The sequence below is a fragment of the Impatiens glandulifera genome, chromosome 5 (genome assembly GCF_907164915.1).
Source record: "Impatiens glandulifera chromosome 5, dImpGla2.1, whole genome shotgun sequence".
In the NCBI taxonomy this organism is placed as follows: Eukaryota; Viridiplantae; Streptophyta; class Magnoliopsida; order Ericales; family Balsaminaceae; genus Impatiens; species Impatiens glandulifera.
Window position 1 is genome coordinate 6,866,653 of NC_061866.1, and position 24,305 is coordinate 6,890,957.

A 24,305-nucleotide genomic window follows, 5' to 3' on the forward strand; every position below is an offset into this window, starting at 1 on the left:
ACAAGTCTCCAAATTTGAAAAAAACTTCATGTTATCTCCATGTTCTTATAAGCTAATCTTCTAGTTTTTATGTTTGTTGACCTTCGCTATTCTATCTTCATCTACTAAGAGTGCATTATATGCAACATACACTACTTTTGTATTCTTCATGGGGGTGTGTTTCTTCGGATGTGCCCACCATTCCAGTACCCAAAAACTTTGAAACATCTATTCTATTGAATGTCCATTCATCTACTACATTCTTGTTCAACTTTCCTCTTACACGAATAATATATATATTTTTTAAAATTTGATATAATAAAAAAATTACTAATAGTTTGAATACAACTTAAATATATATATATATATATATATATATATATATATATATATATATATATATATATATATATATGGATTTGGTGATGAATATGTTATACTAAATTATAATCAAATTGAAGACAAGAAATGTAAAAGAAAACTAAAAAATAAAGGAGTTAATAAGTGATTGGTTTTTTTTATTGAAGAATGAAAATATAGATGATATACCATTGATACAAGTATTGCTTCATGTATTGATCTATGTCTTGAAAATGAGATCAATGAAGCTTGGGAGAAAGCACACAACAACTGGGAGAAAAATAAAATAAAATGACAAATTATTTTGAATTCTTAGTTGCCTAATCAAAGTTGAAAGTGACAACATGATATTTCCTGATTATGTAATTGTGATAACAATTGCATATCTCCTATTTGATCTGTCCTAACACTCCAATTTTCTGGACTTTAGGTATTTAATGAAATTTAAAGTGATCTTCATAATACAAAGCTGAAATTTGTAGCGAGTTAGTGGGTTATGTGTCTTCTAAATATTTGTGTATCTTCTTATAACTTCACTATTTGATCATAGTGAATAGCCTTGCTCTGTATTGGCAAGTGGATGTAAGCATTTTGTTGAACTACTATAAACTTCTCGTGTTGTTCTATTATTATTCCTTGATTTGTTCATTTTTTTTTTTTAACATATAATCTCTTTAGTCTTTAATAGATATTATGCATGTCAAATCTACAAGTTTTGTTGGTTTATGCATTGTTTAGTTGTTCAAGTGTAGAAATCTATTGCAGATCTCCCTCAACAAGTGGTATTAGAGCCTTGTTTACTCTTAGCCTTGTGAATGTTAGAATAAATAAGTTGTTACACCGAGTTGGAAATTAGTAAAACGGTATTGGTGTCTTGGTTGTTTAACATGGCTGTTAGTTTTTACATAGAAAAGTTTATTTGAATAAATGATTTTGAGATATGGAGGATGAAGATGAAGGCTCTTTTGGTTTAAAAAGGAATGATAGATACCTTACTTGGAGAAGAGAATATGCCAAAAACTCTTCTAGATGACATGAAAAAAGACATTATTACTAAAGTTCATTCCCTATCATTTTGAGTTTGGGTGACAAGATATTGAGAGAGGTTGTAAAAGAGGTCACAACTACATCTCTTTAGATAAAGTTAGAATATATTTACATGACCAAATCTCTTGTGAAGTGATTGTTTTTTAAGAAAAAGCTCTTTGTGTATAGGATGACAACCAGAAAGACCAAGGAGGGAAATTTTGATAATTTCTTGAAAATCATTTTGGATTTGGAGAATATTGAGGTGAATATTGAAGATGAAGACCAAGCTCTCATATTGCTCCAAAGCCTTTCGAAATCCTGTTCAAACTTAAAGGACACAATGTTATATGGAGGAGAGTTCATCACATTAGTGGAGGTACACTATGCCTTATATTCCAAAGAAATGTAAAAATTGTTGAAGTTAAAAATCATGGAGTTGCATTGTATATTCAAGGAGCCACCAAAGAAGGACAAATAGAAGAAGAAAAGATATAGAGTTGGTAGATCAAAGTCAAAGAGAAAGTTTATAATATGTTATGAATGCCAATAGTAAGGCCACTAAAAGTGGAAATGCCCGAGGCTTAACAATGTGAAAACAAAAACAAAGTTAGTACAAGTGAAAGCAAGAGTGTTAATGTTGTCTGTGATGAAGAAAACTCATATATATTAACCTTTGAACCTAGTTTAGATGATATTGGTTGGATCCTCGACACGTGATGCTCATTTCACATGACTCCTAACTGAGATTGGATCCAAGACTTTGAGGAACTTGATGGTGATAATGTGTCGATGGGAAACCATGCAACTTTCAAGGTTGTGGGTATTGGCTCGGTTAGAATCAATATGAAGGATTGTTCAAATTTGGAGCTTAAAGTAGTTAGGAACATTGCAGACTTAAAGAATAACTTGATTGTTTTGGGAACACTTGATGATATGGTGTGAGTATAAGACAAAGTGTCTTGAAGATAACAAAAGAAATTTGATAGTCTTTAAAGGGAAGAAAATGGAGGTAGGCTTTTATAGATTGGATGGTGCATAAGAGATATATCTTGCTATAAATTATGTCAAAGATTCTATAAGGTTATTAGCATGAAATGATATAATGAAGGGTAAGCTTTGATGGTTCTCAATCCAAGTCATGAGCAATCATAGATGACACACATTTAGATGTTTGGGGCCAACACAAAATATGACTCATGGTGGTGCTAAGTATTTTATTCTATTTATTTATGATTACTTTAAAATGTGTTGGGTGTTTAATATGAAGACAAAGATTGAAGCTCTCCAAAAGTTTAAGGAATTGAAGATGTTGATGGAGAACCGAACTGGTAAGAAGAGGATCAAGAAGCTTAGAACCGATAACAGACTTGAGTTTATGAATGAAGAGTTCAATAAACTACGCATAGAGCATGAGATTACAAGGCATGTTATGGTTAAATACACTCCATAACAAAATAGAGTTATAGAAAGAATAAATTGTGAACATTATAACCTGAATTTAAATTTTAGATGTATGCTTTCCTTTTCTAAATTATTTAAATGTTTTTGGGGTGAAGCATTAAGTATTGCCTGCTACTTAGTAAATAGATCCCCTCCATAGCTATGTATTTGAAGACTCTATTAATAGAATGTAAAGTGGAGTCAAGTCAAGTTATAAGTTATAAGTTATTGAGAATCTTTGAATGTGAAAATTACTATCATGTCAAGGAAGGAAAGCTAGATCCTAGAAAATGTGCAATTCATTAAAGCTTCCATGATGGTTGATATCGAATCAACCTCACTCGAGAGAGGTTTAGGTGAAGAATTTGTGGAGAATGCAACTATATTTGACAATATGCTCCATGTAAAGTTCCAACCACACCAGCTATGTTTGACTCAATTCATCACATGAACCATGAACCTATTTACATCTTCTCAAGAAACTATAATGAAGAAGATGACCAAGTTGAGGTGGAGTCCATTCTTAAAAGAAGGAGTACAAGACTCAAACTTTTAGTTTAAAGGTATGTCATATTGTTTCATATACTAACCTAATTTCATATGCCTTAATGATAGTCAATGGTAAAGAAAAAGAATCATCATCTTATCGAGAGACAATTACTTCCAAAGAATGTTTCTCTTGGAAAGTGGAAATGCAAGAGGAATTGGGCAGTCTTGAGAGAAATAACACATGACAATTAGTGGACCTACCTAAAGGACAAAAAGTAGTGGTATACAAGTGGGTATTCAAGGAAAAGCTAAAAGATGATACAATTGGGAACCCATGGTACAAAGTTGTGGTAGTGGCTAAAGGGTTCACAAAAAGAGAATGTATTGACTACAATGAAATATTCTCCCAAATGGTAAAATATACTTCAATTAGAGTCTTGTTGGCTCTAATTTGTTTGCTAGGCTCGAAGATTAAGCAAATGGATGTCAAAACTATTTTCTTGCATGGAGACTTAGAAGAAACTACTTATATGAGTCAACTTGAGGGTTCCATCAAGAAAGGTGACGAGAATAAGGTATTTTTCTAAAGAAATTATTCTTTGGGCTTAAACAATCACATATGCAGTAGTTTAAAATTTTTGATAGTTTCATATTAAACAATTCATTCAAGAGAAGTAATTCTGATGGTTATGTGTAAATAAAAGATGTTAATCATGTCAAAGATGAAAAGGTTGCACACAAAATCTTTTTATTATTATATGTGGATAATATATTAATTTCTAACAAAGATACAAAGGATATTGATTATGTAAATTGACTTCTAGGAAATGAAATTGATATGGAAGATTTGAAGAAGGCTATGAAGTTATTGGAATAGAAATCAAAAGAGACATGGAAAATTTCTTTTTTGCATATTAGGAAACCTTGCTACTTGAAAAAGTTGGTGTCTAGATATTCCATGTTTCATTTGCCAAGGAGTGACTATTCCATTCGCACATCCCTTCAAGTTATCAAGTGGTGATTGTCCCAAGAATGAAGATGAGGAGAAAAGGATGAATGATATACCTTATACTAGTGCCACATGGTCCTTAATGTATGGAATTGTTTGTATTAGGTTAAACATTGGCTACTCATCGAGTTTGGTAGCAAGGTTCATGTCAAATTCTAGTAGAACACATTGAGAAGCTATTTAGTGGATCATAAAATATGTTTTAATTCTACTAGATTTGGTTTAGTTTATGGTAGAGATATAACCACTAATCCTTTGTGTTGAATTGGCTATGTTGATAGCGATTATGTTGGGAATTTGGATAAGAGAAAATTAACCACGGTATACATGTTTATTCTTAGAGGATATTCAATTATTGGGAAATCAAATCTTCAAACTATTGTGGTTCTTTCTACAACCGAGACATAATATGTGGCACTTAGAAAAGCTAGAAAGGAGACCAAATGGTTGAATGGTTTTATGGTAGAACTCGTTGATTTTTAGGTGGAGACTACTTTCTTTGGAGACCATTAAAGTGCATTGCACTTGAACAAGAATTCATTACACCACGAGAGAACCAAGCATTTATATATTAAATTACATTTTACGAGGGATTTATAGAAAAAATCATTGTCAAGGTAAATAAAATTAATTACAACCGAGTATGAGACAGGTATGAAGATGGTCAACATAGGAGTATGTTGAGATTTTGAGGCATAATTGTCCAATGTGCAAAGATTAATACAAATGGAGTATTGACTCTGACACATATGCATCAAGTGGAGTTGTTCAGATTTGTGATGAATATTTTAATACCAAGTCCTAATCAAATTAAAGACAAAAAGATTAAAGATTAATTATTTGTTGAAGAATTAATGTTGAAGAAGAAAACTAAAAAATAAAAAAGTTAATATATGTTGTGATTGATTTTGATTGGAGAATTAAAATATAGTTGATATGTCATTCGTCCATTATTTAAATTAAAAACAAGAAGATATATAATCTTTTTATATAATATTTAATTTATTATAAAATTTATAATACTTTATGAGATTACAATAATTTATAAAAAGGTGTAATTATTTAGATGGTTATAATAATTTTCAGATATTATTGACTTTTTTCAAAGTATATATATATATATATATATATATATATATATATATATATATATATATATATATATATATATATATATATATATATTGTTATTGATTAAATAATAAACACTTTAAAATATTTGCTTATCTTGTTTTATCAACATGAAATATTCTTCCTTTTTATTGATATGCAATATAATTGTACTGGTTTATGGTTTATCAAATTTCACAATCCATGCAACACCAAATCACGTCTCTTTGATGACCGAGAATAGTCAGAAATTTGGTCTTAAACATCAAATTTACCGTACAGTATCGGCCATATTATTTTTATTAGTCATATTTTTATGTTATTAATATTATGTTTTAGTTGTATTATAGTACATTGTTTTTGTATAGGACGTAAATATAAAATAACTAATTATCTATACTAACTGGTATGTCAAATTTTAATGTATTTTTTTGAATGAACAGGTTGTCCAGGTTCAAATTGTCCATACTTATGCAGTTATTGCGACAAAGAGGTGTATCCATATGAATGTTTAATATGTATTGTTGGATGAAGAATGATGAATTGAAGATCAAGAAGAAATAAGGAAGATGTCAATAAGATAATATAATCTTATGTAGTAAACATTCCATTCCCTTTTAGTCTTTTTGATGTTTTAATCCATCCAAATTCAAATGAATAAAAGAATATTTTTATTTTGTTTTTATTTGAAACCTTAATTATAAACCTTTAATAGGTATTATATATATATATATATATATATATATATATATATATATATATATATATATATATATATATATATATTAATTTTGAAACCTTGAATAGGATAAATGAACAGATAAAATATATAAAAAAATATTATTTATCTATAAATATTTTAGATAAAACTAATATTATTCAAATTTAATTAATTTAAAATTAGTTTTATTTAGTAAAAATCAAGTTTAATTTTAAATTTAATATTAACATATATTTTATTTCCTCGACACCCACTTAACCTCTCATTGGACCCTCATTTTGTGACTCACAATTTTTCATATGCAATTTTTATATATATCCTCGGCAAACCACCCACTAATCTTAGTCGACCTCAAATATCTCGTCAAACTCAACCACTAACCCTCCAATCGGCCTTCATCTTGTGACTCACACTTTTTCATATATACTTCTTTATCCCCTCCGCAAACCACCCATTAACCTTAATCTTGTGACTCACACCTTTTCATATGCCTATATCCCTCAACAAACCACTCATCAATCCTAGTCAACCTCTCTTTTACTCTCACTTTAACAAATCAACAACTAATCTCAATTGATCATAGACCTCCTACTAATGTCAAACCAACCACTAACCACCACCCAACATTCATCTCGTGACCTCACACTTTCAATGTTCGTCAAACCAACCACTAATTTCGACTTCACACTCGACAAACAACCCACCACCTGACCTCCCTCTCGTGACCTCACACTTTCAAATACTCTCCATACCAACCACTAATTTCAATCTCATACTTGACAAATCACCCATCACCCAACCTCCATCTCGTGACCTCACACTTTTAAATCATCGCCAAACCAACCACTAATTCCGATCTCACACTTTCAGATGCCTATCATTTGTTTAAAAGTTGTGTCACCATATATTATAGTAAAGAATACATTATTGAAAATATAAATTTGTATGTTTTGGGTTTCGAACTCTGGTCTTAAACATGAAATGTGAACACTTAAACAGCTAGACAACTTATGATTGTTGAAATAATATTATTATTTTGTGTGTATATATATTTTATATTTAATTTTATTACAAATTAGTTAATTTTTATATTAACATAAAAATTATTTATACTCATAAAGAAAATATTATATATATGATTAGAGAAAAAATGTATGATAAAAGATAAAATGTATTTATATAAAATTAATGATGAAAATAATATAATATATAAGGTAACAAATAAATATAAAATTATGAAGGTATGTACATTTATAACAAAAAAAAAATATTTATATCTTAATTTAATATTAATATAGATAATTTTAAAATAAATATAAAAATTATAAAGTTAGATACATTTTAACAAACAAACAAAAAATTAAAATTATTTATATCTTGAATTAATATTAATAAAAATAATTTTTTTTAGATGATATATGGTAAATATATATATATATATATATATATATATATATATATATATTAATGAAAAATAAAATTTAATTAAGAAAGAAAAAGTAAGAGTCAGGAAAGTTTCACTTTCCATAATGACGTAGATATATATTTGAGATAGTAGATTAATATGGTGCTTCTTAATTTTAAATATTATTATTATTATATATATATATATATATATATATATATATATTTAATTTATGAGGTTAACATTACTTACGGATCCAAGATTTGAAATTATGACAAAATTGGATAAACTTTAAAACTTTAATTAATTAAATAAAAAATTATAAGAGTAGTGGTTATATCACATCCGTAGCATAAAAAATTGAATTATTTTTCTAGGTGGTCTTTTTTTCTAGGTGGTCTTCATCAATCTTCAGCCCTATTTTAAATTTAATTCTGTTCACCATTCTAATCTTCAATTGAACTGCTGAACTTTGTTTTTTAAGAATCAATTTAATATTTCCGTATATCGTATAAATTAATATATTATTTGGTTAACTATCAGTGGCGGACCCAGAAATGTTTTTTCGAGGGGCCCAATACAAAGTAACGTAGCATTTTTTTGACGATCAAAAAATTCATTTTCTAATTAAAATTTTACTCGGTAATTACATAAAAATACTAACAAACACAATTACAAAATACTAATAAGCACAATTACTAAATTATTCGTGTCCATGAGTCGGTACAAAAGAAAACAAATTTATTCTACGAGATTCCATTTATTGAAAATATTGCAATATTGGCTCATTTTCAATTATTGAGAAAATATATTTCTCAACATATACAACTAAACTATCATTCATCCATTCATCTCCCATTCGATTACGCAAATCAGTCTTCACGGTCTTCATTGCAGAAAAAACTCTTTCAACAGATGCAGTTGCAACTGGTAAAATTAAAGGCAGCTATATCAATCGATAAACCAATGGAAAGACTATATGTTTTTCTGTTGCAACCAATTTTTGAGCAAGAATTCTCAAGTTTTCAATTGAAGAAAATTGAGGATCATCCCGCAAATTAAATAAGTAAACCTGGAGTTGTTGTTCCAAAAATAAATAATCACTGCTTGTGAAATCTTCGGGATAAAGTTTAGCAAGACGAATGAGTTTACGAATATCAAATTGGGAGAATGAATTTCTGGGATGAAGACATGATATGCAACCAAGTAATTATGTATTAACTTTTGAAAAACGATTATTCATTTCTTGCATAATCAAGTCAACAACCTAGCATTAAATAATAAATATTAATAGATAAGAAATAATAACTATTAATAGATAAGAAATAATTTTTATTATACTTGACAAAAGATTTCCACACGATAATGATGAAGATTAGTGATGAGTTCCTCTTTCCTCTCCGCCTACCATTGCTATCAATTATCATATGCTCATTCATATCGAGATCGAGTGTAATTGACAAAAACTGTTAACTTGGTCCAAAATATCATGCCATCCATCTTCTCTAAATTTTTGTAATTGAGTTTTCGAACTCGCAATCAATGACATGACTTGAACAATATTTTGATCTCCTCTTTGTAGGCAAAGTGATAACTCACTTGTAATTCCCAATAAATTTTTCAACAAATTCAACACAAAAACAAATTCATAAAACACTAACTATATAAAAAAAATATTAAAATCTAATTTAATAGATTTCAGCTTAGTTTTATGAAAATATAAAAAAATAAAAAATATAAATAAGAACAAAAATAAAAAAAAAACGTGATAAACACATAGTATCAAGTGAATAAACACTTGAGATACCGAACGAAACCAATGTAACTATGTAACTATTTTAACTTGTTTATTAATATTAATTTATATTTTCTTATAAATTTTTAAAATAATTTAAAATTAAGAAATATAAAACACTATTATTATTTTAATTTTTATATTTTATCCTTATAAGTATTTTGTATTATTAATTATATTGAAATAAATAAAAAATAATGTATAATTATTATATAATTTTAAAATAAATAATATTATTATTAGATTTATATTATTTTATATATATTTTTTTATACTTTATTTATATAAATAAATCTTATTTATATATTAATTAAAATTGATGTATTATTATAAATATTTGTATATTAGAAAATATTGTTAGTATAAAATATTAATAATAATTATTTTAATAAAATTATATTTTAAAATATAATAAATAAAAATTGAAGGTCATGACAGATTTTTGATCACCTGACTTCATCTTTATTGTCAGGTTACAAAGCCAACTGAACTAAGAGTTACATATCCAATATATATATATACTAGACTAAGAGTTACATATCCAATATATATATATATATATATATATATATATATATATATATATATATATATATATATATATAAAAAGAAAAATTATTTCAAAGTTGAAGAAAAATTATTTCAAAGTTGGGTGAGGCACAGGCCCCTTATAGGTCCGCCACTATTAACTACTATATATCATATATATGTAAAATGATATACATTGTATCAAAATTTCTCAAATTAAAATAAAAACTGTTTTTATTTATTAACCTCTTTATATCTATTTATATATATTGGGTCTTATTTTGTTTTTCCATCATTCAATTAATTCGAGATATGATACAAAGTTATTTTTTAATTAATTATTTTATTTTAAATGTAGGGTAATGAGTTCGTTTATAAATTTTATAAATTATTTTTAGAATAGGTTCGAGATTTTTACCATTATTATTTCGAATAATGCAAAATACTGAGTGTCTATAAAATGTAAAATACAATTTTTTAAATAGTTAAAATTCTGTGAAGTAGGGCCCGATTTTTAGCGGGTACGAAGACATAGTGCGTAAACTCTTTTCCGAGTATCATTAAATAATGAATTAAAAAGAATTTATAAGTATATGTTTATATATTAAACTGTTTTCTTAATTTTAAAAATAAAAGGTTGAAAGATGAAAATTTGACATACCCTAATTTAAAAATAATGTTATTATTTATAATAATATTAAAATAATATTTTGAATTTAAATTCAAAATCATCCAAAAAGAGATTAAATATAAAGTTAGGGTTAATTATTGTGATTATTAAACCCTAATTAAAAATTAAATTGAGATTAAAATATTGTATTTATTTTATCTAAATTAAACTTAAGAATATGTTGAAATTAGTTAATTATGATTTTAAACATAAACTATGTATAATTTATGGCTTAAAATTATGAAATAAATATCTCAAAATAAAAATAATAAACATAATTTTTATTATGTTTCCAAAAATATTTTTGTGGAATTTTTGGTGAAAAAAAGCGCAAGAAAATGATTAAAATTCGATTTCAAATAACCCTTTTATAAAGAAATAAAACTGGTAATCCCGTGTAGCCGAAATTATGTTTAAATGATGCAGCAAGATTAATGGCCATTAGATCAGCGATGTATTTTCATCCAATGCCCAAGAATTAGCCACGCACGTCCACTCTAACAGAGCACGCGCACGTCCGGTCCACATAGGTTCGACTAACCTACCGCAAACCTCATTAGTCCGATCACCTAGACGCGGACAGAGCTCCAACGGAACGCCTAACAGTGCGTTCAATAATCAACACAATGCCATTTTAGGCGTCTTCTTCGCCGATACAGGGGGCTTGCCGTAATCACTACTGATCGGTGGCGATTCTTCCATAAGGGATAACTCCGTCATTTCTCCACATTATCCCTTCGTTTTTCTTCTTATGTGCTCGCCTTATCCTTGCCTATAATAGCCCTAAGCCTATTAATCTTATCTTTCCTTAGAACTAGACTGCCACGATTGATGATAGAATTAGGGATAAGATCTTCGATGATCAAATTGGAATTGAATTGAGCTTCCTCAACCGACATAAAGTTACTATAAATAGTCCTCAGGTGTTTCTCTACCAAATCATCATAGAAACATCTCATATTACAATCAAAATCAAATAATTCAGATTCTGACCAATATTGGTTTTTGTGAAAACCATCTTCGGCGATCAAACTTTTGATCCAGGCTTTTGAAAAGCTTCTAATACATCCAAGGAGTGTTCTCCAACTGTTTGTAAGCATCCAAATCCTTTGAATTTCAATTTGTGATTGAAAATTGGTTTTTACCAAGTTTAGTTGGTTTGATCTGTTTTAGGATTTTAATTATGTGATTTTTTTTGTTTAGAATCATCCCTAGATGTTGTATCAACCTTAAACTAGAAAAACAAAATTTTGAATTTGAAATCTAGATTTTTAAAAATTCATGTTCTTGAGCTTTAATCTTGATTTTTTTTTATTATTAAAATAGCTACTAAACATGTTTGTAAGTATGTTACGATGATTTTCAAATCATTGTAACATTATCCTGGTTATTTTCAAATCACTATAACATATTTGAAATTTTTAGTTTTAATTTTATCTTCTAAAGTTGTTATAGTGATGCTTTGATGTTCTTGTTTTGGTTGAGTTCAACTATGTTCATCATTCCAAAAGAAAATTCAGACCTTGAAATGACCTAATTCAAAAGATCCAAAATTTTGACATAAAAATGGTTTTTTTTTTTTTTTTAAATTGATATTTGTAAAGACTGTTTGATCATGATTAAGGTTAGGGTTTTTGTTCTCCATAATCATATGAATCATATGCAACTTATAGATCATGATTCCATAATTTGTATCAAAAGTTATAACTTCTGCAATTCTTAACCAAATCAAGAACACTCGGTCCCCCGACGACTAAGTCTTGTAAGACTGGAACCGAGAAATAAGCCCGAGGATAGAGACCTAGGACTGGTGTTCTTGAGTTATGATCGAGACTCAAGACCAGTGTTCTTGAGCAAGGACCGAGCAACCCGATCGAGGTTTCTAACCTCGGACTAAGAAGTCTGATCTGGGACTTAGCCTCCTAGGTCCATGACCGATAAACCTAAATCTGGGATCGAGCCTCCCAGACCAAGGACCGAGCAACCCAAGTTTAGGACTGAGCATCCTGAACCCTAAGACTAATTCCTCTAGTGCCTCGACCGAACAGTCTGAGTTCGAGACCAATCCTCTCGAGCCCAAGACCAAGCCCTTCGGTCCCTTGACCCATGCTCCCGAGCCCTGGTCCTAACCACTCTAGTCTAGACCGAGCCCATCAGAGCTTAAATCACTAAAACTGAACTCATACCTTTAGACTCCGGTCCTAAGGCCTATTTGGTTCCACTTTTCAAAATACAAAATTATTTTTGTAATTTTGAAACCCTAATCCATTTTCAAATAATCCTAAAAGGTCATAAATTGATATTTAAATATTTTTGGGATATTTCCTAAACATATATTTTGGCTAAGGCCCTGTTTGGATTTTTACTCAATTTTATATCAACACAATCACATGTACGCCCTTTTAAATAAGTTTGTACAATTATTTACATAATTTAAACATACCCTTGTTTAGGACCCTCAGACTACTAATCAAACAAAATAAATGTTATAAATAAATCTTATAATAGCACGACTTTGTTTATTTTAAATTTAAAACCATACTTTGACGGGCGTGGAGGTCATACCGCGAAAGCCATTTTCCGAGTAGAACCAAAATACGAACCCCTTATAGAAACTCTAATGTAAAAGATGTTTGTACACGTACAAAATTTTTACTAATTTTTCTAAATTTATTTAGCGACTCTATTTTCAAATAAATAATCTTTTAAATTAGTTATCTTTAATTAATTTAAACCGGATTTTAACCAAATTATTGTTCGGTCCCCAAATTATTAAAATTTGAACAAAATTAATTATTTTTACATAAATAATTTTTAAAAGCTCCCAAGTATTTTCAAAAATATTTTAAAATAATATTTTATTTTAAAATAAAGATTGTTTGGCACGCAAACCAAAGTGAAAATGCATCGAACATCGAGTCACCCCGCGATATACCCCGTATTATCACGCGTTGTCTAGACACGTGCTAAGCTACGATGGAGCAATTCCTAAGAGTTACAAATATCAACTCTGAAAAATTAAAAATGCTAGTCATTTAAAATTAATATTTCTTTAATCAAATTAATCATGGTTCCTCGTCTCTTTACTAGACTCTCGATAGATTAATAAGTTTTGATATTTAGACTACTAAACTAATTTTTAAATTTTTTAAATTTCCAAAAAAGAAAATTAAAAATCCGACTAGCCATTTAATAAATATTGAAAATCACAAAAAAAAATTAAATGACAGTCTCACGTAGGGGTGCAAACGAACCGAATTGAACCGAATAATACAAAAAAATTGATATTCGAGCTCGAGCTCGAAAATTATGAATGGTATTCGAATTCGATTTGAAGTTCGAAAATTCAATAAAATTTGGTTCGAGCTCGATTCGAAGTAAAGTTTGAACTCGAGTTCGATTTCAATTGTTCGAATCTTGATTCGAACAACTTCGAATGATTATGATACCACATTCAAACATTGTCTGAAGTAAGTTTATCTCTATACTAAAGATCGAAAAATCAGAAATATATATAATCCAACAGTATAGAATCCTATAAATTAATCGTCGGCAAGTCGATCAAACATCCAAAAATCACATATAGTCTTCGACAGAACAACCATATTACAAGTAACATGTGTATAAGAAGAGAAAGAGATGCATACCTTAGAAGAAGTCTAAAGATCGAGCAGCCTAGTCTTCGATAGAACAACCAGATTACAATGTTTCCGTGAGGAGGCAAAAGTCGATCGGTGGGATGGTAGATTTGGAGAAAGGCGTCGCGAAAAGGCAAAAGTCGATCGGTGGGATGGTAGATTTGGAGAAAGGCGTCGCGAAAGATCTGTTTGACGGACGAAATCGATAGAGAGTGGGAAAGAAGAGAGAGAGGATTTCAGAGCTGCCCTAATGTATAATATAATAAAAAATATATATAAAATTAAATAAAAGTTCACGAGCAGCTCGTGAACAATTGAACAAAATAATTTGGGTTCGAGTTTGGCTCGAAATATTATCGAACATATTTGAATTCGGCTCGAATTCGATAGATTCGAACTCGAATCAAATATATATAGAGCCGGCTCAAAAAAGCTCGTGAGGCAGCTCGGTTTGTTTGCACCCCTAGTCTCACCACTAGTAAAAAAGGGAGTAATAACTAGCAATAATAGTCATTGGTGTAAAGACCAATCGCTATTACCAAGGTAATAGAGATTGGTTATAATTTCAATCGCAACTACTTTGATAATAACAATTGGTTTTTACACCAATCGCTCTTAGACTAATTATGACGCCATTTTATTCCGCTTCTATTTTCAATGTCTTTTATTATATTTTATTTTCTCTCTTTCCCTATTTCCCTATTAGAGAGATAGTTAGGGTTGGGAGGAGAAATCCTTAGAGAGTGTGTGATGCGGTGCGAGTCGAAGAGGCGTTTATGCGAAAGTTGCAGCATCCGAAAATATCTCGCAAGTGTCAGATTTCGACGATTGCCTAGTGTTTTTCGGGCGGAAATGTGGTGCTGTGAAGAAGTCATGGTTTTGCCATGAGGTATGATGGTTTAAGGCCATCTGACGACGTTTAGGGGCTCAAAATCGCATTTTTATTAGTTTCGGGTGTTTTTTGCAATTTATTAAAAGTTGTTTATTTCTTTTGCAAGCTAGGGTTTGAGTATTTAAAGAATCTTAAAACACTTTGTTATGGGAAGATTATTAATCAGAAAACGAGGTTTCCTCAATATCTATCAACTTTCGGTATTCGTAAGAATCAACGAATCTTGATAAAGGTTCATCCTAGCCACGCACGCTGCATCAGTTGGTATCAGTTTCCAGTCGACCCTGAGGTATGCCGCCCCGAAGACAGCCGCGCAACCCTACCCCTGGTGCTGATGATGGTGACCTTGCTGAGTTGCGACGTGAAAATGCTGAGTTTCGCCGTGATAACGACGATTTGAGGCGGCAGGTTGAATGGTTGACGCAACGGATGGATGCATCTATGCACATGCACCACCCTGAAGATGATGTTACGATGACAGATGAAAACCCTCTCGGTGGTCTTCGGAATCGATCCCCTAAACGCCCCAATCATCGCTGGGAGCAGGCTTTCAGGGTGGACATCCCTAAGTTCGATGGTAGTCTACCACCAGAAGAGTTTATTGATTGGCTTTCTCAGGTTGAAGAGATTCTGGATTTCAAGGAAGTTCCTGCAGATCGTCGTGTACCCCTTGTTACGATCCGCTTACATGGTCGTGCACAAGCATGGTGGCAGTAGTTGAAACAGACACGTGTTCGTCATGGTAAGGCAAAGCTCACGAATTGGGACAAATTCAGGAAGCATATTAGGGCTGCGTTTCTACCATATAATTACGAACGTAACCTGTACCAGCGGTTCCAGAATCTTCGTCAGGGTTCTCGTTCCGTGGATGACTATTCCACTGAGTTTTACACCTTTGTGGCTCGTGTTGACCTGTCTGAGTCCCCTCTCCAGTTGGTTTCTCGCTATATTGGTGGCCTTCGCCTCCAGTTGCAGGATATTTTGAATATGTTTGATCCCTTGACTGTTTCTGAGGCACATCAGCGTGCTTCACAGGCTGAGAAACAGCTAGCCAGGCGCGGTTCAGGTAGCTTTGGAAAACAGGTTGTCCCCACTAGTGGCATTGGTTCTTCTTCCCAGCCGGCCCATCCCACCCCAGCCCCCCCTCGCAGCACTACAGCCCCTCCGCAGGGACGTCCCGGTGGCTTGCGTTGTTTCAATTGTGGTGAAGTTGGTCATCGCCAAGCAGAGTGTTGCAACCCAAAGTCCACCAATCGTGGTCTTTTTACTGAGGTGGATGATCCTGACTCTGCTCTTCCTTCAGATTCAGCCCCAGTGTATGATGTTTATGATGATGAGGCAGCGGAGGAGTATGTTTCTGGTGATGTTGGCCCCCTTTTGGTGATTCGTCGATCATGTTTAACCCCTCGTGCTCCTGACAACGAGTGGTTACGCAATAATCTGTTCCATTCCACTTGTACCATCGGTGGCAAAGTTTGCACCTTCATCATTGATGCTGGGAGTTGTGAGAATGTGATTTCTGAGGTTGCAGTTTCGAAGCTGGGTCTGTCCACTGAACCTCACCCCAAGCCTTATCGCCTGTCCTGGCTGAGTCAAGGTACGGATGTTACAGTTTCCAAGCGCGTACTTGTTAATTTTTCCATTGGTTCCCATTATCGTGATGCTGTATATTGTGATGTGGTTCCTATGGATGCTTGTCACATTTTACTTGGTTGCCCTTGGCAGTTTGATCATTCTGTTATACATGATGGGCGTGCTAATACCTACACGTTCTTATTTCATGGTACCAAGATTGTGTTGATGCCAAATCAGCCTAAGAAGGGTGCTGCCCCCACTCATCATGCGTCCCCCCCTACCACCTTGTTGTCTCAGGGTCCTTTTCAGACCGCCATGGTCGAATCGGGCATGGTGTTTGCTCTATTTTGTTCGCTGATTACCTGTGGTGCTAGTTCTGAGGTGCCTATTCCAGTGCAGCCGCTGTTACAGGAGTTTGCAGATGTTTTTCCTGAGAATCTGCCTTGTGCCTTGCCTCCTTTGCGTGATATCCAGCATCACATTGACTTGGTTCCAGGTGCTGCCCTACCCAACCGTCCTCATTACCGCATGAGTCCCAAAGAACATGAAGAGTTGCGTAGACAGGTGGAGGACTTGCTGGCTAAGGGACACATTCGAGAGAGCCTTAGTCCCTGTGCTGTCCCGACCCTTCTTACCCCAAAAAAGGATGGGTCTTGGCGTATGTGCATTGATAGTCGTGCTATCAACAAGATTACAGTGCGTTATCGGTTTCCTATTCCCCGGTTGGATGACTTGTTGGATCAGTTGGGTGGTGCTTCTGTGTTTAGCAAACTGGATCTCAAGAGTGGATACCATCAGATTCGTATTCGCATGGGTGATGAGTGGAAGACTGCCTTTAAGACTCGTGAGGACTTATATGAGTGGCTGGTTATGCCGTTTGGTCTGTCGAATGCTCCTAGCACCTTTATGCGTGTGATGAACCAGGCTCTTCGCCCTTTCATTGGGAAGTTTGCTCACAATCATGCTGTTAATCGCTCCACTGGTTTCAGTCCTTTCCATGTGATTTACGGGCTGTCTCCGCGTGCTCCTCTTGATTTGTTAGCGCTGCCCAGCAAGGTGCGTCCTCATTCCACTGCTGCGGATTTTGTTGGTCAGTTGGCTCAGGTTCATCAGACCACTCATGACCGTTTGGTTGCTGCTACTGCCAAGTACAAGGAGAAGGCTGATTCGAGAAGGCGTGCTGTTGATTTTGAAGTTGGTGACTTTGTGTGGGCTATTCTGACTAAGGATCGTTTTCCAGCTCATGAATATAACAAGCTTGCTGCTAAGAAGATTGGTCCTGTTGAGATTGTGGAGAAGATCAACCCCAATGCTTATCGTTTACGCCTTCCCAGCCATGTGCGTACCTCTGATGTGTTCAATGTGAAGCATCTTGTTCCTTTTGTGGGTGAGTCTTCTTCTGATGAGGATGATGCGGTTCCAGATTCGAGGACGAATCTTTTCTACCCTGGGGGGAATGATGCGGTGCGAGTCGAAGAGGCGTTTATGCGAAAGTCGCAGCATCCGAAAATATCTCGCAAGTGTCAGATTTCGACGATTGCCTAGTGTTTTTCGGGCGGAAATGTGGTGCTGTGAAGAAGTCATGGTTTTGCCATGAGGTATGATGGTTTAAGGCCATCTGACGACGTTTAGGGGCTCAAAATCGCATTTTTATTAGTTTCGGGTGTTTTTTGCAATTTATTAAAAGTTGTTTATTTCTTTTGCAAGCTAGGGTTTGAGTATTTAAAGAATCTTAAAACACTTTGTTATGGGAAGATTATTAATCAGAAAACGAGGTTTCCTCAATATCTATCAACTTTCGGTATTCGTAAGAATCAACGAATCTTGATAAAGGTTCATCCTAGCCACGCACGCTGCATCAGTGTGCTTAGAGAGCGCGCTTTGAGGAGAGATCTCAAAAATTGTTGATAGTATTTGAATCTAAGACTGTAAATCTCTAAATCTCTATCTCTCTTCGTCTATATCTCGTTTTCTCATTCAGTTTTCCGATCATAATGTCTGGCCGTGAAAGGCGTCAATGTTTAAATCCTTCTTCGTTGTAGGTAAAACGCTTTTGTATCATGTTTTCATTACATTTTCATTTCTAGTTTGTTAATAGACTAAGAAGCTCATGGATTTGCTTAGGTTTTAGTCATTTGATGTAGTTTATTTAGGGTTATCATCTACTTATCGCTACGACGTATCTATGGGTACAAAGTTTATAAATTAGAATCATAGTTTAATAAAGAATTGTTTGATCAAATGTTAAATTGATTTGATTGATTAATTTTGTATTGACATTATATATTTATACCGCTACTATTGAGGAACATTTTGAGTATAGTCAAGAATGTGAAGACGGAACTTTTCAATAAAACTTTTTCTTGTCAATTACTTTACATTTTATATTGAAAAAATATTTAGTTAAGAATATAAATGTAGATTATATAATAGATATGTTAATATTTTAAAATATAGTAAAACATTATATATATATATATAACTCCAAGAAAATTCTTATACCGAAAAGCTCAAAGTTCGAGAAATTTCAATTTCTGTGTCAGGATTCTGTTTTTGAATAAAACATTATTTTCACAAGATTTAAATATGTCTGACTTTTTGAAATTAATTATAACAATAATTAATTTATGATCAAATTTCAAATAATTTTTTTAATTTGAAATAATAAAATTAAAATTTGATTTTTAGAAATTTGTATTTTAATTAATTAAAAAAGTATTTATTTGATAAAGAGTCATCAATTGTTTTTTTTAGTTTAAAATCAATTAAAAAAGGCATACGTAAATAAATGTATTTTTAACTAGAGTTTCATTTTGGTTTGTAGTTTGATGATACTCGGGACATGATTTCGCGTTACATCCTTCGTACCTTTTAGAAAATGTTCTCTACTTTATAAAATCTTTATTTTTCGAAAATTGGTTGTATAACGTTTTATTTTAACCAATTATTCTTCCGGTTCTAGACATCCACATATTTTCGTGTTATTTAAAAATTGCAACAATATTTAAATGTTGGTACTTGTAGTTAATGATGATTGAAGAGGAATGTACGTAAAAATATATGTTTTAAAGGTATTAGAGTTTAAAAATAAATCTCAAGGAAGCCTTTTTCAAAATATGTTTTATAAAAATATTCTAAAAAAATATTTATAAATAATTTTCTAAAATTTTTGGACCAGTACTAGAAATGCATCTCCTTTGCCCGTGCGAGAGACTAATTTTTAGAAAATGGTTTAGAATTCTAAAATTATATAATTAATTCTAAAAATTAAAAATTAAAACCAAACATACCCAGGACCAGTGCTCTCAGTCCTAGGCGCAACTTTCCTTAGTCGGGGCTACAACCTTTGGTCCTTGGATTAGAACCCTCTCAATTGAGGTTCGAGATTCTCAATCTGGGTGCTAAAGCCCCTCGGTTGAGGTGCTAAATTCATTGGTCGAGGTGCTAAAATCCTCGGTCGGGTGTGAATATCCCTCGGTCGGAGTGTTGGAGTCCTCGGTCAAGGTTCGGGGATCCTCGATTAAGAGCTACAATCATTGGTCCTAGGTTAGCCTCATGCTGATTTTGTTGGTCTTAAACGTGAAGAACAGTCGGTCTTGGTTAGCCTTGGGCAAAGTTTCCTCGGTCCTGAGTGTGATGTCCCTCAGTTCTGGGTTAGCATTGGGCTAATTTTTGTTGGTCCTATGCGTAGAGGATTATCGATTGTGACTAAATCTGGGTTAGATTTCTCGGTCCTCAAGAACACTCAAACTACATGTTCAATGATTTTTCTTGAGGCCTAGATCCTTTGATCCAAGGGCGTGAGAAACTTCACAAAGCTCTCAAGATTATTTAGAATATTTTCCTGATGTGTCATTGAAGCGGGACGAGGTTCCATTCAATCGAAATATTTTATTACAAAAAAACAACAGACTCATGAGTCAAATGTTCTTTCTCATTCATTTCATTTATGGCTCCTTGAGCTCAAAAACCAGTACGTCGATCAAGATTCAAATACAGATTCTTAAATGAAAATCGTGAGCTTGTTTTTTATTTTTTTTTGAAATTATAGTTTTCATACTCAATTATGGCAAAGAAACGTGAACTTGTTTTTGAAATATCTGGAATGATTTCGAGAGAGAAATCGTAAATCGTAATAAAATAATAAAATTTGAAGAGAGGAGAACTGATGGTGTGAAATGATTATGTAAGATGAAATGACTGAGCGAGAAATATAAAATTTGGGTTACTAATATAACAACGAACAACAGACTGAGAAATGAACCCGTCGGGCTTGAGTTTCAAAAAAAAATTATTTTTAAAACAAATTCAATTTTAATAATATAATATAATTCTACTTCATTCAGATTGGTTGGCACAGAAAGGTTGAGAACAGAATATCCGAATTGGTGTCAACCAATCTAAAGCTACATAAACAAACAAAACTGTTCCATTAAAAGATAATATGAAAATTTCATGGCAATGATATAATGATGAAAAATAGGGTAATAGAGAATAACTTAATTTTGTCTAATGATTATTATATTTAACAAATTATAAACCCATTTGTTTTCAGAATGTTGAGTTTTGATTATCTTTTAGAGGGGAAATTTGACGAAATTGCCTTAAAGATACACTTATTTGACCTTTTGACCAGCGCATAAAATTAAATGCGCTGCTGACACTTTTTTTTGGACGATTTTGTCCCTGACGCGAGACGTCCACATTCGCGAGATGCAACCGGCATTCGCGAGACGCAATTTTTTTTTCAAATATATATATATTTCGTCTCGCGATTGCCGGTTGCGTCTTGCAACGGAGACATTTTTGTCCAAAATAAATAAAAGTGTCACCCGCGCATTTAATTTTATGCGCTGTTCAAAAAGTCAAATATGAACATCTTTAAGGTCATTTAGTCAAATTTCCCCTTTTAGAGTGTGACTAATTTTAGCGGTTAAATACATAATCCAGAAAATACACTCAACTAATTTAATCAGACAGATAAAATTTACCGTCTAAAGAAATTTATCAACGAAAAATAGATAAGTTTGTTAAACTTTAAAAATCAATATCAAGAGTTTGAAATGCTTAGAGAAATATATACATTAATTCATAACATTTAAAACAAATATTAATTTAAACTTTGGTAATAGGTGTAGAGTAAATTCAAATATTTAATGTAACTAGCTATAATACATTAAACTGTATCCATGTTATGTGTAATTAATTAACCCAACAATGATAATGCTAACGCTAACAAAAACATAATAACTTTAATATTAAGCTAAAATAATGTCTTTTTAATTTTTGACATAATATTTTATTTTTAATAATATATAACTAATTTACAAATTATAATAATTAAATTATTTTAAAATATTGAAATAAATAATAAAATTATAATAACAAATAAATATTAATAATAGATTAGGATTTTACTTTCAAAGAATAATTCATGTCCAGATAATTAATATAATTTATAACTTATAATTTTAAATTGTTAAACGGCAAAAATAGTATGTATAGTAGCCTCACAAACCCGAAATTTACCAATCAATCTCACCAACAATGAATTATTCATCAACAAACATAAAAATCGGAATAGAACATCTTAAAATGAATGACGGGCAGGGGCAGGTGCAAAAGCTGGAGCAGAGGCAATACTGAGATCGAAGGCGGAAACAGAAGCCGGGCCAGGGGCAGATTCAATCGCGACCTGGCCTGCGCTCGAGCTCGACAGTTCAAGCATTGCCCTGTGAGGGTTTGTCCTTTGCTTCTCGCATAAATCGGGTAGAAACACTCCTGCCAATGTAACAATAATTAATGACCTTATATTAATCATTTACTATTAAAATTTGTTAATGAATTTTTTTTAAGTATCTACATTTTTTTAACATATATATTAAAGTTTATATGAATAGATTTATAGTGAAACGATTTATACTAATACAAAACGTTTAATTAACAAATCATATCAAACAGTACATAATAACTAGTTTTCTTGAAATTTTGAACAAAGAATAATAAAATTATATACTTTGGTTGAACTTGAAGGAGAGGGAAAACTGTCACAAGGAAGGTATTTATTCAGAACTGGTGAACATTCAATTTCAAAAAAAAAACTATAAAAAAAAAATCACCTTTTTTATATTATTTTGTTTGTTTTTTTGTTTTTCTAATTTACAATTGTTATTTTCTATCTATTTCAAAAAATAAAGTATCTATCATTAAATATCATTAAAAAAAATATTTTATTTTTGTTAGATTCTGATAATAAATGAATTCAAAGCAAGTCAGTGCTGGTACATTTTGAAGAAAAGTATTTTCTTCACAAATGAATTATAAGATTAATAAAACAAAATAGGCTATCAATATTACTTCAATAAATAACCTAACTTTTTCCAATTTAAATCGGAGCAAAATTATTGAGCTATTTAAATAACTTTGTTAAAACTTAAATTATGAAAGTTTCGGTTATTTAGTAAATAACTTTAAATATATTAATATATAATATAAAAATAATAATTTAAAGTAAAATACATTATATTTTAATATTTGATTAATGTGATTAATTATGAACCATAAAAAAAACTTCAATTATTTGAAACTTATTCATATAACTCAAATCAAATAAGAAAATAAAAATTAAATTTTGAATAAAAGTAAAAATAAAATCATTGAAAGAACATTGAGAAAAAGAAAATTGATTTGATTGATTTTGAATTTTATGGTATAATGAAAAAGTTAACTAATCCCTCTTAAAAACTCATCCCCAATTCAATCAAATTGATTTCAATAATCATTGAATTTAGATTTCAATGCCTAAGTTAAACTCTTACATTTGATTTACCATTGTTTAGTTGATTAATCAAAGTATTCTTAACAAATTTAATATTTCAAATGATACCAAATATAATTTAAAAGTTAAAGTATACCTTCGCCGGCTGCCAAGTTAAAGTAAAGGTCAACAATGTTGGGACAATAGAAAAAACAATCCTTGGAACAGAGCATAGAAGTAAATTGTGGCTCCAACAAAGCGTCGGATGATATTCCGACGGTTTTCCTGTCAACTCCACAGGCTGCGATGCAAGATTGGCTCTCAATATGGTCGGCCATCATCGGAACCACCACCTCCGACGAACTACACTGAAATTCCATTTGACCGTCACCGTTCTTGAAATTCTCCAACAAACATCTCTTCCCCGATGATGCTACTGAAAATGCGCACACATCTACCGGCAAATTCTCGCATGTCATCTCACCTAAATAAGGGGCGTCGCGAGAAATTAGAGTTAAGAGACTTCAACGTAAAAATGAAATTAGGACTTTAACTTATTGTAAAAAAATTACAAAAGAAAATACAATTAGGGAGAATCAAATATAAGGTAAAATCTACACTATTTGTCTTAGTACCGCCTCGATATAGATCCAAACATGCATTAACTATATATGATTGTGATATACAAATATATAACAAGCATACAAAAAGTTAATTAGAAACTCGAGATCATAACAAAAGAGATCAAATTGATAGAGATCATGCATTATTACCCATGATCTCTTGGAGGAAGATGGATAATAAGAGAACCATCGACAATTTGTTCGAAGAAACCATGTTGGAAAATTGTGAATGTTTGAACACCAAATTTGGTTTGGATGAATAATTTGGAGAAAACAAGGCAAATG

At 31.7% G+C, this 24,305-nt stretch overlaps 1 protein-coding gene across 1 annotated transcript; it reads right to left on the reverse strand.

The window, feature by feature from the left end:
* Positions 1-22,145: 22,145 nt before the first annotated feature.
* Positions 22,146-24,305, reverse strand: LOC124940354. Its single transcript, XM_047480866.1, has 3 exons — positions 24,171-24,305; positions 23,555-23,881; positions 22,146-22,421 (listed from the first exon to the last, which is right to left on the reverse strand). The coding sequence occupies exons 1-3, from the start codon at positions 24,232-24,234 to the stop codon at positions 22,231-22,233; spliced, it is 582 nt and encodes a 193-aa protein (XP_047336822.1). The 5' UTR covers positions 24,235-24,305; the 3' UTR covers positions 22,146-22,230.

Bases quoted from the DNA above. Each gene is read 5' to 3' on its own strand.
- LOC124940354 (XM_047480866.1), bottom strand. From the start codon at position 24,234: ATGGTTTCTTCGAACAAATTGTCGATGGTTCTCTTATTATCCATCTTC. The intron at 23,882-24,170 runs GTAATAATGCAT...CCCCTTATTTAG, and splicing joins CTTCCTCCAAGAGATCATGG to GTGAGATGACATGCGAGAAT. The intron at 22,422-23,554 runs GTATACTTTAAC...TTACATTGGCAG, and splicing joins TAACTTGGCAGCCGGCGAAG to GAGTGTTTCTACCCGATTTA.